The sequence below is a fragment of the Micromys minutus genome (assembly GCF_963924665.1).
Source record: "Micromys minutus genome assembly, chromosome: X".
Classification (NCBI taxonomy): Eukaryota; Metazoa; Chordata; class Mammalia; order Rodentia; family Muridae; genus Micromys; species Micromys minutus.
The window spans coordinates 101336126-101353995 of NC_137970.1; the positions used below are offsets into that span (position 1 = coordinate 101336126).

Consider the following 17870-nt stretch of genomic DNA (forward strand, 5'->3'; position numbering starts at 1 on the left):
TCCTGGACTTCCAGGATGGGGAGCGGGGCTGGGCCGCGCAGGCCGCGCGGGGCCGGGCTGGCTTGGTTCCCGGCCTGGGAGGGGCTTAACGGTCCTTTGATCTCTCTCTCCCCTCAGCTGAGTCCCTTCCCTGTCTTTTACTCTTCTGGCATCGGTGGCTTTACTTCTTCGATTGAGCTCTGCTTCCTCGACCCCCCCGGGAGGCCGCCTCCTTCAGGCGCCTCCCTTCTCTCTACGAACTCGCTCTGACAGCCGAGGAACTGGCAAGATCCTGTACCCAGAGGGTGAATGGGTATCTTTCCCGGAATAATCCTAATTTTTCTAAGGGTGAAGTTTGCAACGGCGGCAGTGATTGTAAGCGGAGTAAGCAAACACTTCCATTGTATCAGTGTGAGGGATGCTGTCGATAAATGCTCCCCATCACTTTCTATCTCCTGTCACTCCTGAGGTTGAGGCATTGAAGGCATCTATTAAAATGCAGTTCAGTTACTTGATTGGGGTCACAGCTATTATCAACATGAATTTCGTTTCTCAGACAAGGTAGTAGCAGGCACATTTATAGTTTTCTACCAGTATTTTTTTGCCCAACCCTAGAAATGCTTAGACTAGATATTAACTCTTGCCTCCTCTTCATTTATATCATGAAGTGTCTTTTCAACATTTCAACAGTTTAACCTCATTGTCAACTAGCATTCTTTTCTGCCTGCTTCCCCCTCTCCTAAGCTATTTATTTCCCTACTTCTTCTCTTTGCAATCCACCTTGCTCAGGAGTCCCTAGTAGTTAATTACAATAGGCTATTACCTTAATTCACTTGCCTATTAATAGAACTAGTCTTCCTCCTGCACCTTGCTCCCAAGCCTTTCAGTAGAACCCACCCCTTTGATTTGTTTCAGCCAACAAGTTTATTTCGAATTCTGCCTTCGTTTCAGTCTCAGTGCAAATCATACTGACTCGTACTTCTACATGATTGTGTGTGTTTGCACATTTGTCTTTAGACATTCTGTTTACCCCTCCTGGTTGTCTCTTGTCTAGATTCAGTCTGCTCTGTGGAAACCCAGCTTAAGTTCTCTGACTTCTGAAAGCTTTTAGAAATTATTTACACACATGCGATTGTTTTGTGTTCCATGCTTCTCTTACTCTTACAGACTGCTATACATTAACACTTCATTTTCCCTCTAACAGTACTTTATTTCATCCACCAGATTATTGTGCAGGAAATATAGGAAGAATGGCAAATACTGTCTTATGTTAGATTATATTTGTGAATTCTTTTTCATTTTTTTGTTTTGTTTGTTTGTTTGTTTTTATGCCACAGGGCCTCACTATATATATAGATAAGGCTGGCCTCACCAAGATCCACCTGTTTTTATCTCTTCTGAACTGGATTCAAAGGCAGGCATCACCACCCCCGGCTGTGATTTAAAAAAAACATGACCAATTAGATTAATAACAGATTGGTGATTTGAGTAGTGAGTATGCCTTCAACACATAGTTTTAGGCTCCCAATTGCTGTCTCCCAAACATAAGAATCTCTAATACCTACTCTTTCTTAAAGGAGAAACCAAGAAGGTTACCCAGAATTTCCTGACCAGACTTTGAAGTAAGTGTAGGGGCTATAGAATATGGATTCCAGGATATTTTTATCATCACTTGTTAGGCTATTGAGATAGCCATAATCAGATCTCATGAAGAATCCTACAAATCCTGAAGCCAAATTTCACTGGCACCTAATATAAAGATTATATAAATAAAAATATTTAGGGGACTGTGTTTATATTGTTTCTTAGACATGACTTTTGTACTTTTACCCCAAACTCAGGTTAGCCTCTACAAGTCAAAATAACTTCATGAGGAGTTTGGCATACTTACACAGCAATTCTCTGCAACAAAACCAAGAGGCATGGGTTTGTAGGTAGAGAATCTGGAAGTGAGAGTATTAGCAGGTTGTATAGTATTGTCCAGGTCCAGCAAATTCCTTTTGTGGCTTCCTCTGTAATTTTTTATGTGCAGTTGCATACACAAGACAGTCAACTACTTGTTTGTTTCTTGTACAAATTCTTTGATAGCCCCATGACATTTATAAGAAGTTTTGTGAAATGTGGTGTCATCTTTTTGGGAATCTCGCCTATTTAAGAGAGGCAGAGACAGGAAACCTAGAGAATAAACCCCACCCTACTTATCATTTTAGGCCTGAATTTAAGATGTCAAAGAAACAAATTTCTCAAAATATCGCCTAGCTGTAGAACAGGTGGGATATAACTTGCATACACGATTCTGCTTTATCTGGAAGACTCTGGTATCTTCTTGGAACATTAATGTTTCAGTTGTGTGATAATGTCTCTCAAAAGAAACAAATTTTCAGCTATAGTCACTGAATTAAAACACATAGGATGAAGAAAATGATCAGGATTATTTAGCCTGAGAAAGAGAAAATGTAGAAACAGGACAAATGACTTTAAATATTTGAAGAGGACAATTAATTTGTTCAGTGTGACTCTAAATTGTTCCAGTGAGAAGAAGGGTTGTATAAAGGGGTATAAGACTTCTCTCATGATTTTCATTGCTGACATTGGGTTGAAAACTATACAGGGTGACTGGGGAGGTGCTAGCTATCAGGGGCAGTCTTGATTTTGGTCACTTGTCTACAGGGTTGTATAATTTTATGGGCTAATGAAATTGAAATCAAAGTGTGGTAGAAGGGATACAAATAAAGATCACTATGCTTATTTTATTAATGGCATTAAATATTATCAACTATTCACTACCATTATCATTTTATATAAGGTGATTTGTCAGTGTCCCTGGGATAATGGTGTAATAGCCATTTAAATAACATATATTTAGCTGAAAAAACAGCTCCAGATGTTTTTTCCTAGAACCCCTGAATTGTGAAAGCTTCATTAGAGAAACCCAGAGCTACCGGACCTAGGATCCCGCCGTGACTGATATTTCTGCTTCCTAGTGTGACTCTGTCCCCAATTTTCAGCAATTCATTATTTCTTCTGCACCCTAGGCACATTTTCCTTAATTAAAAGATTAGATAGGGGTTAGAGAGATGTCTTGGCTGTTAAGAGTAGTGTTATGTCTTTTTGAGGATCTGGGTTCAGATCCCATCATTCACATGGCAGCTCACAACCATCTGTCACCAGTTCCAGTGAGGCATGCGTGCCGTGCAGAGACACGCAAGCAAAGAAACAGATTAAATGTTGAGTAGTAGGTAGTAAAGTTGTGATAGAGTTCTTTTTTTCCCCCTGTACTGACAAAGGATGTATAAAGTTATAAAGGGAAAATTTGGGGGGGGGCAGCACAGCAGACATCTAACACATCAAAGGCTATTTAGGGGAATCTCGAAATTTGACACTCGAGAGTAATTTCCCTTCTTTTTGTGTATGCTTTTAGGGACAGAATCTTCTCTGGCCCTGGCTGGTCTCAGATTCCCTATGTAACAAAGGGTGACTTTGAACTACTGATCCCCCAGACTCTACTTCCCAAGTGCTGGAATTACAGGCCCATGCCACTACAGCTGATCTCAAATTTCTTTTTCTGGTAAACTCAGGAGGTATGCCATAGTCCATAGAGCAAGAAGCAAGGTGAATGGCTGCTTAGGTCAGCCTGAGTCTCACTGAGTAGCATATGTAGTGTATAGCTAGCTCAGTTCTTAGAACTGAGATGCTAAATTTCAGAGGAGGGCTGAGAAGACTGAGACCATGAGGGGTTTGTTTGGGCAGCTTGTGCTTTGTGCCTGAATCAAGCTAACTGAATACCATGAACTGCTTTTATAAGATGCCTCAGCCTATGCAACTTGAGTTCCGGTTTCCTTGACTTGTGGTTGTCTAGTTGAATGTCAGAGATGGATGTGCTGGGTGGGCTGAAGCTTCGATGGGTGGGAAAGAGTGTAAAATTCGAGAGAATGAAGGACACATGTTGAATGACATTAAAGACCAAACTCATATTCATCCAGCATATGAAGCAGGGCTCCCCCTGTTGTCTCATTCCACCTGGTGGCTTTTGTTTTCCCTCTACATTTGTTTGATTTGCCAGTTTTATTTATTTAAATCGTATAATCAAGTATTAACAAATGCTCTCTTCATTCTTGTGTCCTGTTCTGATTCATGTTTATTTTTAGCATCAGAAAAGTTCTACTTTAAGCCATGAGATGTCTGGTCTGAACTGGAAACCTTTTGTGTATGGCGGCCTTGCCTCTATTGTTGCCGAGTTCGGTAAGAATTGAGAAGAATGACAAATCTGAGCTTCATGCCACAGGGCATCATGTATGGTACTGAATGCTTTTGGAGAAAACCAGTGGGGGAAAATATTGTCAGCTTTCTTTTAAAAATTGCTGTTGCATGGCTATCAAGTAATATTCCTGAGGAGGTTCTAGTGATGTGGGGAATGAGGTTAAATCTAATTTTGAATGGTTTTTGATAACTTAGTGATTTGTTAATTTTTCAAGTTAAATATGCATAATCATAAAGGACTATAATGATAGTGGTTTCTGTGTATTCCTGTGCTAATGGTCTTTCATTTATGCTAAGGTTATAATTTCTTCTTCTTTGCAAACCTCTCTTTTATTTTAGAAGCAAACAAGATCATTAGATTGTGACTTCATTTTCCAGATTTCTTTTTCCTAAATGATTCTTCGGTGTCTACAATCCAGCAGTGTTTGTTGACTTTTTTTTCTTTTTGGTTTTCCAAAGCAGGGTCTCTCTGTGTAGCCCTGGCTGTCCTGGAACTCACTCTGTAGACCAGGTTGGCCTTGAACTCACAGAGATCCACCTGCGACTGCCTCCAGAGTGCTGGGATTAAAGGCATGAGCCACCACTTCTCAGCCTGTTGATCTTCTTGACATATGCTCTGGTCTTATATAGTGTCACAAAAGTCCAGAACCATATACATAAAGAGCTTATTAGTTTTAGATCTTTAAATCTGTCTTAAATCCCATTTTGTTTATGTAAAAACCACTGATATAAGAAAAGGGAGCTTTATTGAAGAATCCCACTAGGGAAGACAAGATGGCACAGCAGGTAAAGTGGATGGATGCATGCTGCCAAGCTTGATAGGCCTGAGTTTGGTCCATGGGAACCATGTGGTTAAAGGACAGAACTGACTCCTGTAGATTGTCCTCTGACCTCCACACATGCCCACACACATACATGTACACAAATAAGTAAAGAAAGCACAATTCCAAAAAAGAATGGCCCAAATATTCTGCTGGTATTAGTCTTCAATCGTTTAAGGCACCGGGGTGAGGAAACCCATGTGAGACTTTACCATTTTTCTCTCAGAACATTAGGAAGTTGTAAATACACACACACACACACACACACACACACACACACACACACACACACACACACACACTATTATAATATTATAATGGCATGCAAGAACAACTAATACTTTCCTATGCTTTCGATAACGTGAGGCGAGGAGGTAGGGAGACTTGAGGTGGGAGACGATGGGTGGAAAGGAGTAATGCCTGCCACTGACTTTGCTATGTTAGAGACAGAGTGAAAGCCGTGTCTAAATCTCTTTGCATTGATAGCATGTCACTATCTTTAAGCATTTTCTATGTCACAGTGTAGCAAGTTGTACTTCCTAGAAAGGCTAGTACATTTTACTTATAGCCCTTGTCCTCTGGCAGTGATGATGGAGGAGATATTCAGGTGTTATGAAAATTACTGTCCTATATTTCTAGTGTCTTCATGACCTTTATATTTAACCATAACCTAACTGTTATTTGTAAATACTTAGGAGTGTGTTCCTTCATAGGCACTTTCCCCGTGGATCTTACTAAAACACGGCTGCAAGTCCAAGGCCAGAGTATCGATGTCCGTTTCAAAGAAATAAAATATAGAGGGATGTTTCATGCCTTGTTCCGAATATATAAAGAAGAAGGGATCTTGGCTCTGTATTCAGGGTAAGACTGGCTTTTTTTTATATCATGAACAGAACTTTAAAAAAAAATATGGATTTCATTTGCATGATAGTTTACACCCTTCACATTTACCATTTCAACTTATCTACTGGCTTTTGTATCTTTCATCTGCTTGTAAGTCTTGAGCTTTGGATTTTATGTTAATTTAGCTATACACAATACCTGTGGAAATGGATAATATCATTGCAGCATAAGCTTTTTTTTCCCCTGACAATCTTTAATGGCTGCTGTAAAAGCAGCACCAATTAGCTGTATATAGTCTTGTGAGAATTTTTCTGATTTGGCAAATGCTAACATCCTTTAAGATTTCTTACATGAAAGAAATGTTACTCTGGCCGCTTAAATAGTAGTGAAGAATAAAAGAAAGGGAGAATCATCTTTTTCCATCACTCTTTGATTACCCATGAGTTTATGATTTGGTGATCAGTTTGGCGTTCACCCGCTGCAGATTTCTGAGGCCATCCTAAGTCTAGGCTACCAATATTGCTGAGAGGATCAAAATTAAATTTATCAGTAACCCATGTTGGGTTTATTTAAAATATAATTTTCTTGGAGAAAACAAAACAACCCAGGCCAGACCCTCATGCAGAAGTGATTCCTGGATCGTCTCTTTTATCTTGTTCTTTTATTAGCATAGATAACCTCAAGATTTCCTTTTTCTGATACAAGGAATAGAGTTAGAAATATGCATGTTTAGTCATCCGTTTCTTTTTTTCCTTCTTCAATCCTAACCATTTGAGCTGTTGCTTAGTTCTATTTATATCTCTTAAAGTATAGTTCTGCAATTTGGAGGAATCTCAAAGGAGGCATGAGTGAGAAAATCTTCAGTTTATGAGCAGAATTTAAGTAGGTTGAGATCTTGGTGTTAAAGATGTATCTGCAATGGTTAGGAAATAAAGGCTGATTTTTTTGGTGTATATTTATTTTTATTAGATATTTTTAATTTACATTTCAAATGTTATCAAAAGGCTGATTTAAAAAAAAATCTATATGCTATGGGTAATAGTGTCTGACTCTTTTATTATTGCTACATTCAATTTGTTCATCTTTTCCAAAGGAGTTTTGCATCTAAGTTCATGACCGATATGTGTGTGTTTAATGTTCTTTTAATTTTTTTATGTATTTTTTAATGTAGGAGTGCTCTGTTTGCATGTGTGCATGTGTGCCAGAAGAGGGCATCGGATCCCATTATAAATAGTTGTGAGTCACCATATGGGTGCTCTTAAACTCTGAGCTATGTCTCCAGCCCTGGGTCTGCGGTTTTTATTTGTACTGTTTTTGTCTGGTTTGTACTATCAAGGTAATATTAGCTAATGTGGTTTGGGAGACATTCCTTCTTTTATTTTTGGATAGTTTTTTTTTTTTTTTTGGTAAGATTGTTAATTCTTCAACAGTTTTGTGGCATTCTTCAGTAAACTTATTTTGGGCTGGGATTTACTCTTTTTTGAACTTTAGCAAAACAGTGAATTCCATGGGGCTAGAGTGATGATTCGGTAGGTAAGAGCGCTGGCTGCTCTTGAGAGGACCTGAGTTTGATTCCCAGCACCCACATGGTGACTCACAGCTGTCTGTAACTCCAGTTCCTAGTAGATCTTATGCCCTCCTCTGGCCTCCATGGGCACTGTATGCATATGGGTACACAGACATACTAGTAGGCAACACACCCTTGTATATAAAATAAAAGTAAATAAAATCTGGAAACTTAAATTCAATTTTATTTTGTAAAATGTTAGTACTGTTAGTTTGGGCTACTGTAACAAAGTGTCATATACTTGGTGGCTTATAAATAGCGGTTCTAGAGGTTGGCCTCTAGGGAGTTTACCCTTGTGGTTGTAAGCACTTGACTATTCTCAACTATGCTTTGGCTATATATTCTTTCCCTTCCCCCATTGTTTCCTAATATTGGTGATTGAACGCAGGGCCTAACACATGGTATGCAAGTATCTTTATCAGTGAGCTACCTAGTCTTCTTAGTTTTCGTTTTATAGTAAGAGAGGGTCATACTAAGCTGTTCAGGATTGCCTTTTACTCACCCTACTTCAAACAGGCCAGAAACTCCTCATTCACCTACCTTAGCCTGCAAGTAGCAGCTGGGATTACAGACCTGTATTGCTAAGCCTGGCTGTGTCATATGTTTTTTTTTTTCTAATTTTATGATATTTTTAAATTTAATATTATAATGATAGAATTTCCTCCTTCCCTTTCTTTCCCCCACCCACTCTCATGTATCTGTTTTCTCTCTCTCCTATATAGCATCTTTTACTTTAGTTGTTGTTATCATCCTATGTATTTTATAGGATATATTTGAAATTTTATGCAGGTCTATACATTGAAATGGTTGTTTTCTGCTTTCTCTAACACATATATTGTTTAGATGTGTGTTGTTTGATTTCTCAGTGTTTGAGCATCCTTCTTGTCAGTTTCTGATTTGCTTCCACTATACATTCTGCATAATTTCAGTTCTTTTAACTTTGCTGACATTCGTTTTATGATCTGGGATGTGAGTTTTCTTTGGCAGTTTTTTTGTGGGCGATTGGAAAAAAAATGCTTGCTATTGCTTGGAAAGATACAGATTTAAAAACTGTAAAAATCTACAAATGTGTGTGTTAAGTAAAATTAACTTTTCTTTATTTTTCTTTTTTTGGGCAGAATTGCCCCTGCTTTACTAAGACAGGCATCATATGGCACCATCAAAATTGGTATTTACCAAAGCTTGAAGCGATTATTTGTAGAACGTTTGGAAGGTCAGTATGCTCAACTTTCTTTTGAGGTTATCCTCAAAGGGATTGTTGAAATCATGCTTAGTGTGAACTGTTTATCATCTTATGCTGGCAGTCAATGAAAGATGCTTACTGCATGGATAAAGGTGAGCTTGTGTTGATGTGGGCTAAATCCCTACAGAGGGATACATGGATTGGAGGCACCTGCTCTTCACATTTGTCTTTTACTATCAACTGAAAAACTCCTAGGCTGGCAAGATGGCTTAATAGGTAAATTCCATGCAAGTGTAACTACCTGAATTTGATACGTAGAACACATAGTTGACCCCTGACTTCTATGCATGTGCCATGGTATATGTCCTCCCCCAAAGTAACAATTCATAATTTTGTTGTTTTGTGTGCTTGTTTGTTTTTTTGTTTTGTTTTTCAAAAAGGGGTTCTCTGTGTTGTCTTGGCTGTCCTGCAACTTTCTCTGGAGACCAGGCTTGCTTCAAACTCTGAGATCCACCTACCTCTGCCTTTCAAGTGCTGGTATTAAAGGTGTGCACCACACCTCTTGGCCTAAAATAAGAATTCTCTTTTGTTGTTGTTGTTTGTTGTTTGTTTTTTGAGGCAGGGTTTCCCTGTGTAGCCCTGGTTGTCCTGGAACTAGCTCTGTAGATAAGGCTGGCCTCAAATTCATAGAGATTTGCCTGCCTCTGCCTGTCAAGTGATTTTGAGCAAAATGTGTATATCACCACTGTCTGGCTAAACTAATATTTCTTTAACAAAAACTAAAAAGAAAAAAAGTTATTGTCATTCTTGAAGAAGCCTAGATCAGCCATGTCCTTGAAAATGAATGCACTCGTTATCAGTTAGAGGACTTGAAGGCACTTTCTAGGTGTCAATTTTGGTAAGCTTTGGGTAGGTAGATACATTTTAGTCTGGATTCTGATATACCCATGCCCACCTTACCTGCATGCAGAGTTGTTTTATGACTCTCCATTTCAACCTGATATTTGCACAGTGGCTATTTTATCAGAGGCCTGGGTTTACTGGGTGGTTGGGAAAGCTGGAGAGACTTCTGTTAGCAGTATTTCTTGAAGCACTTCATTATTCTAAGTCAGTATTTTCTGGAGCCTCTTCTATGGGGCTCCCCAAGGATTTACTTTCATCTTTCCTGAAAATAATTTTCTTTCCTAGATTGTTCATGTTGATTTACTGATTTTCTATTTATAGACTCTTCTAAGGAGAAGGAGTGGTGAAAATTGGATTTTCTCAGTAGAACAATATGTTGTTGTTCCTCTCTTCTCGTTCGTAGTTGAGGGAATTTACTTCTAAATAATTTCTTTTGGACCTGAAGGTATTACTCGGTAGCAGAGTGCTGGCCTAGTGTGTCTAAGTCTCTCCGTTCATCCCCCAATGCCAAGGATTATACTACGGCTTTTTCATATTTGACTATAGAAACTTTCTGTATATAAATGGAGGCTGGGAGATATATACAGCCACTCAATGTTAATATGTAGATAAATTTGTTCTACATAAGATTATATTTTTTGGCATCTGGTTATTAAGTCTTTAAAGTTGACTATTCATAGAAAGACTTAAAAACTGAACAAGGATGTTACCAGGTAATATGCCTGGGAAAAACCCATGAGGCTTCAACCCTACACTAAGAAACATAGGCAACTACAGAAAGCTGGGAGCAGGGGAGGTGGTCTTCCCCAGGGAAGAGCATACCAATTGGTTGTCCAATGCTAAAAGGTCAGCCCTGAAAACATATATACAAGTAATGTTATGTGGGGTGAAGGTTATATTTAGGGATATATATATATATGTATATATAGATCCATGTATACATGTGGTAACAGTGTGTGAAAAGAGGCCATGAATTTGAAGGAGAGTGGGGAGATGTATATGGGGGAGTTTAGAGGGAAGAAAGGGAAGGGAGAAATGTTGTAATTAAATTATAATCTCAAAAGAATTTAAAAACAAAATTAGATGCATTAATATGTTTGAAATGAGAATACCATATTCTAATTTATATAGTACACTGACAGTTTTATAGAAGAATATGATGTATTTTATCTTCAAAATAATGTTTTTGTGGAAATAATAGTTTATATTGTATAATTGGTATACATTTTGTGTTGATTTTGGATGGTCTATAAATATTTGAGGGGCTATACTTGAAAAACCTTGAAGTTCACTTTTAAGTCATCTCTTCAGAAAGGATCCACTTTAGGCAGTATCTCAGGTACTCCAGACATCAGTACTTAATAAATGAACCTTCCTTTATTTCTTTTATATTTTTACAGATGAGACTCTCCTAATTAATATGATCTGTGGAGTAGTGTCAGGAGTGATTTCATCTACGATTGCCAATCCCACTGATGTTCTAAAGGTAAGAGACATGCCTGCCATGGAAGTCGAAAGGCCAAAAGCTTTAACTCAGACTCAAGTTGAAATTCTTACACTGTCTATTGTTCTAAAATCTTGGGCAAATCTCTTAACTATGTGGTGTCTCATTCATTCCTTGTTTTGAAACGAAGATAAGGCAGTGTTTACATATAGCACAAAGTTGTTAAGAATTAGCTATAATATATGGAACCTTGTCTAACATTGTGATTCATAGTAGATGTTCAAAAATAGTTTAATGAGATGTACATTAATCCATTGGTTTTCAGCCTAGGATTTGTAATCTTATAGGTTAGGTTCAAGGCTAGTTCTTCGGATTTTACTGCTGTAAATAGATACCATGACCAAGGCAACTTTTATAAAGGACAACATTTCACTGGGGCTGACTTACAGTTTCAGAGGTTTAGTCCATTGTCATCATGGTGGGAAGCATGGCAGTGTGCAGGCAGATATAGTACTGGAGAAGTAGCTGAGAGTTCTGTCTTGATCCACAGACAGCAGGAGGAGACTACGTGTCACACTTGGTGGAGTTTGAGCATATACAGGACCTCAAAGCCAGCTTCCACAGTGACATATTTCTCCAACAAGGCCACACCTACTCCAATGAGGTCACACCTTCTAATAGTGCCATTCCCTATGGGCTAAGTATTCAAATACATGAGTCTTACTATGCAAACCACTACAAAGCCTGTGTAGTTTAAGAGAATCAATTTTGAGATTCCTTATTCTGTATTCTTGGCCTTTAAGTGGTGTGAGAGTGAATATGTTTCCAATACTCACAAAACAAAGGCATATCCCTTATCTAGTCCAAGTCTCAGGATGCTGTGTTGATCTATTGCATAACCTGGGACATCAAAGGGACAGATTAAGGTAGAGATCCTTATAGGAGTTTCTTTTTATAACTGCTTTACCTTAAGTTTATATTGTTCCTGTCTTTCCTTGTCCAAATTTGTTTTATTAAGGATGAACTTTGGCTTGTGCTGATTTGATAAGAGTGTAACTGGACTTTCATGTTTTATCAGTCACAGAATGAAGCATTTATTTTAATGCCAGCCTTCAGCTTTATCTGAGGAATGGTGATGATTTCCTATTTAAACAATAAAGCACCAAATGTATGATTGAACTGTGAGGGAACCACAAATTAGGTTTTTTGTTTGTTTTTCTGAGACAAAACCTTATGTAGCCCATTTTAGCTTTGATCTAAGTAAGAGGGGAATGACCTTGAATTTCTGGTCCTGCTGTCTTACTGGGAATACAGCTATTTACAACTATGAATCTAAAGTTTTAAAGGTATTTTATGTGTGTGGGGTTTTGCCTGTATTATGCCTGTGTGCCATGTGCATGCAGTGTTCATGGAAGCCAGGAGAGGGCGTCCTTACAACTGGAGTCACAGACTGTTGTGTGCTACCACATGGGTGCTGGAATCAGACCTGGCTCCTCTGAAAGACCACCAAGCACTCTTCATTGCTGAGCCTGATCTCCAGCCATGAGTCAGGAGAAAAAAATTCAACTTGGCTATTTATAATAAGAGAAAGTACAAATCAGAATCGAGGATAATTCAAAGCAACTGTAAGAGATACAGCAGTTAACAGCAGAGCTTATCAGACATTTAAAAAAAATACTTATCCCTCAGAATCTGTAGGGGTTTTGCTTTTAGGACTTTGTGCTGGTAAGTAACAAAAATCCTTAGATGTTCAAATCCCTCATATAGACTGAAACACTATTTACATAGTCTGGGTGTATTCCCTTATGCATTTTAAATCCTTTTTAGATTTTCCTTTACTTATGTTTAATGTAAACATATATGAATACTTGCTGTGTTATTTCAGAAATAATAACAAGGAAAAAAATCTACGCATGTTGATTACAATGCAATTTGTTGCAAATATTTTTCAATTGGTTGAATCCATGATGATAAGACACCATTTTGATCATTGTTTGATTGACATAAATGATCATTCCTTTAAAAATTAAAGTTTTCAATATTTTTATCTGTGTGTGCTTTGCCTGCATGTATGTCTGGTGCTTGGAGCCTGAAGAGGGCATTGAACCCCTGGAATTGGAGTTCAGGAGGGTTCATGGCTGCCATGTTGGTGTTGAGAACTGTATTCCAGTCCTCTGGAATAACAGCCAGTTCTCTAAACCAAGGAGCCATTTCTCTAGCTCCCAAATGAAAATGAGCATTATTATTGTCATTATTCACCATGACTGTTTTGAGGGGCACATGCGTGTACCTGTAGAGGTCAGAGGAAAGCTTTTGGAATCAGTTCTCTTGCAACAGTGGGTCCTAGGGATTAAACTCAGAAGGGTGCTCATCTCCAGACTCCCATTCAAATGTAAATTAAACCTTGGTTAATATTTGGGTATGTGTGCTCTTCTAGTCTTCTCAGCGTGTGTGTGTGTGTGTGTGTGTGTGTGTGTGTGTGTGTGTGTGTGTGTGTGTGTGTGTGGTCTTTTCATTTCTTGTGTTTTGATAAGAATTATATATACTGCTTTGTAGCACTTTTCTGTTTACCAATCCATTTTTTTAAACATTTTCTAAAGCCTGCGTATGTTTTCAGGGAAAACGTTATGATTCCTCTGTATTTGTTGAATGAATGTGTCATCATTTATGTAGTCAATACGTTGTTGCTGTTAGTATTTTAGCAATGTGAATCACCCCTGATTTTTTTTTTACTAAACTAACTACATATATATGTTTGCTTTTGTTTTTCTTTCTTTCTTTCTTTCTTTCTTTCTTTCTTTCTTTTTTTCTTTCTTTCTTTTTGCTTTTTCGAGTCAGTTTCTCTGTGTGACAGCCCTGGTTGTCCTGGAACTTGCTCTGTAGTCCAGGCTGGCTTCAAACTTGCTGAGAACTGCCTGCCTCTGCCTCCAGAGTGCTGGAATTAAATGTGTGTACCACAACTGCCTGGTAATACATGTTTTCTTTTCAAACAGGGTCTCAATATATAGCTATGAGTATCCTGGAACTCACTTGTAGATCAGGCTGGCCTTGAACTCACAGAGATCTGTCTCTGCCTCCTGAGTGCTGAGATTTAAGGCATGTGCAACTATGTTTGGTTCAAACTAGTTCTATTTCACTGAATGCTTGTTATATTGTCCAACTCCAGAAATTACTGACTTAGTATGGGGTCCAATGAAAACTTTTATAGATATACTTTGTCACAAATTATGTTATATTGGTGTACAGTTTCATTCATTAATTTCACCATAATAAAAGTATTTTAAAAAATTCCAAAAACCATTTTCCTGAATTTTAAAGGAGTAAAGTATCTCACTTTAGTTTTCTCTGTTAAAATCAAACATTCCTTTCTTGTTTTAGATTCGAATGCAGGCTCAAGGAAGTCTGTTCCAAGGGAGCATGATTGGCAGCTTCATTGACATATACCAGCAGGAAGGCACCAGGGGTCTGTGGAGAGTGAGTATCCTTGCACTGCCGTTCTATTACACCCTACTCTTGAGTCTTCATAGTCAGCTGTGAGATCGTGACTTAAAACTCCAAGCAAGGCAAAATGCTTCCCTTGAAAGGACCAAAACTTCCCAATAGTTTCCATTTTGATGCATATGGTGTAGGGTTGTATGTGTGAGAAACATGTATAATTCGAGATAGCCATTTTGTTTTCCTAAACTTCAAAGTTAATTTATTGTTTCAATATATTTAGTTAGTTTTGGATTAAACACATTAATATTTGTCTGATGGTCATTGTAGTGTGTATGTTCAAAGAGTATAACATTATTTTTAACCTTATAAAGTGAAAAATGTATGATGAAATATTGATCACATTTACAAAAATATGAGGAACAATTCCAATATTCCCATCACTTAGAGATAATCACTGTGAACATTTTATCATTACCTTTGAATCTTTATTTATATTTTGTCTTTTGTTGTATTGTTACAATATTTTTCTTTTTCTTTTTTTTTTTTTTTGTTTAAAGACAGGGTTTTCTAACTAGCCCAGACTGGTCTTGAACTTGTGATCCTCCTGCTTTTGTCTCCTGGTGCTGAGAAGTCAACTGTGTTCCACTATATATGTCTTTTGCTGTAGTAACCTTTCTTTTTAAGACTGGATCTTACTATGTAGTCCTGGGTGTTCTAGACCTCAGTGTATAGACTAGGGTGGCCTCAGACTCACAGAGTTCCCCCTGACACTACCTTCTGAGTTCTAGAATTAAAGGCTTGTGACACCACAACTGGTTATTGGATAACTTTTTAATCTGTTCTGAGAGTGTTAAAATATGCAGAGAGAGGAAGAGAGAGGGAGAGAGAGAGAGACAGAGAAAGAGCGCACAGAATAGGATGGGATGTCCATTGATAGACTTTTTGTTATTTTCTTTATACTTTTTACAGCTAACTTTACTTTAAAAACTTCAAACAAAATAGAGCTGAAAGAAATGAATTATAAACACACATTGTCCAGATTAGACAACTGATAAAGTTTTGGCATAATTACTTGGATCTGTCTCTGATTACATAAACTCACACATCAGTTTGCAAAACAATGTAATTGTATATTGTAGACATTATAGAAGTTCCCTGAACTGTCTCTGATGTGTCTCAGAAGAAGATGGAGCGATGTCTCCACTGTTAAGATCACAGACTGTTCTGGCAGAGGACCCAAGTTTGGGCTGCATAGAATGCAGGCGGCTTTGCTCATGTCCGCATACCCTCTCATAGACACACACATAATCAAAAGTAAAAACTAAAATTTAGAAAAAGAGCAAGGTTTTTACAATACTATTGTCAAGTGTAACAAAGTTAACAATACTTAAGGGGCTGGAGAGATGACTCAGTGGTTAAGAACTTGCTATGCATACTTGTATGCAGATAGATCTCTGTTTGAGACCAGCCTGGTCTAGAGAGACAGATTTTCTATTTTATAGAGAAACTCTGTCTTGAAAAAACCAAACCAAGCCAATCAACCAACCAACCAAACAAAAAACTACTTGCTGCTCTTGCAGTGGACAGAGTTGGATTGCCAGTTCCCACATGACAGCTAACCACCATTCATGGCTCCAGGTCCAGGGGGAATCAATGCCCTCTTCTGACTTTTGCAGGCACCAGACACACACATGGTACATAGACATACAAGTAGGCAAAACGTGTGAGTGTGCACGTGTGTATGTGTGCGTGTGTATAACTCTGAAAAATGAGCCTAATGCTTAAAATCTAGATCATATTAAAAAGTCACCTACTTGTGAGTTGAGAATAGATTTTATATAATGTTTTCATGGGGTCTTTGGCTTGTTCCTCCATCGCCTGCAACTTGAGACTACTGGAGTTATTATAGTCATTCTAAATCTTTTGCATCAAGGAAAAATGTGCATGCTTGGCTACACCACATTAAGCGGTGCAGAGATTGCCTACTTAGATGATATTCAGCAAGTCTTGCTGTTCTAAAAGGCAAATTTTTCTTTTGCAATTAACAAGTAATGTATTGGGTGAAGTAATATGTTGGGTGAATTCTGATACATGCATATGTCCCAATACCTAATAATCAAATGTAACTACTTTTATGGTTATGTTACTTGTATGATCCTAGCACATAATGTTACAGAAGCAAAGTACTTTATGTTATGTATTATTTTGATAATAAAGATAACTTTCACTTAATGTTCATAGTACCCATTAATGATCCTTGAGGTTTGCTTTTTGGTAACAGTTGAGTATTCTTTCTTGATAAATCCAATTTAAAACCAGAATAGAACTAACTAGAACATTTTCATGAATTGATTCCAGGAGACAAAGACCAAACAGTGAGATTATAAATTAGGTAGGGGAACCCAGATATTTATTTTTATTCCTTGGTAATTGCTATAAAGTACACACAAAATTTTAATGGTATTGGATTTATTAACATCGTTTGCTACGAGGTTCCAGAATAAAAATCATTAGCATATATTAACATATGCTAATGAGTTCCATTATATTTTAATCCATATATCTGATGTATTCTTATCATACTCACTTTTAATTACTCTCTCTTGCTTCCCTCCCACTCCTGCTGATCCGTTCTTCTTCCCAGTTGGTTTTCTTCTACTTCCATGTTTCTAGTTGTGAACTGATGTGATTCTAGGAACATGGACCCCTTCCCAGTATCTACACTACTGAAATAAAATGTCATTTCCTCCCGCAGTAACCATTAATTGTTTATAGATCCTTGGGTAGGGGTGGGGCCTCAGGATGGATCCAGAATTTCTTTCATAAACCGACACTCTATAATCACTATCAACAACCATTCTTCCTTTCCCCTGGCCTCTGGCAACCCCCATTCTATTCTCTGTCTTTGTTCATTTGTCTAGTTCTAAGTAACTCTGAGTTGACTCATAAAAGTTTGTTCTTTTGTGAGATTTCATTTAGCATAAATGTCCCCGAGGTTAATCCATGTGCCAGAATATTTTTGAATTTCTTTCCTGTTAAGGATTGAAAAAAATATTTATACATTTCACACTCTCATGTGTAGACACACACACGAACATGCGCACACACACACATATTACATTTTTATCTATTCAACCATTGATGGATGTTTGGATGTCTTTCATGTTTTGGATATTGTGAATGATATTGCAGTGAACATGGATATGCAAATATCCTCCTGGAGATGCTGTATAATATAAATATATATTTTTGGATATATATTTAGAAGTGGAATTGCTGGATCATCTGGTAACTCTATGCTTAATTTTTGAGGAGCTTGACAGTTGCCTTTATTTTTTTCAGACTATTTAACGTTATCCAGGTACATAATGAAAAGAAAAGTATATTTTGTTATGTTTCCTTGAGATAGACATATTTTATATAAATGTAAAA

General features: G+C 37.6%; 1 protein-coding gene across 1 annotated transcript in view; it reads left to right on the forward strand.

Moving 5' to 3' along the window:
- Positions 1-4135: 4135 nt before the first annotated feature.
- SLC25A14 (solute carrier family 25 member 14) overlaps positions 4136-17870 on the forward strand; it is a 31118-nt gene continuing 17383 nt past the window's right edge. The window contains exons 1-5 of the mRNA XM_080910358.1: positions 4136-4221; positions 5774-5921; positions 8589-8683; positions 10957-11042; positions 14379-14474. Of these exons, the coding sequence (XP_080766484.1) occupies positions 4158-4221; positions 5774-5921; positions 8589-8683; positions 10957-11042; positions 14379-14474 (489 nt within the window). The 5' untranslated portion in view covers positions 4136-4157. The remainder of the gene's footprint in view (positions 4222-5773; positions 5922-8588; positions 8684-10956; positions 11043-14378; positions 14475-17870) is intronic.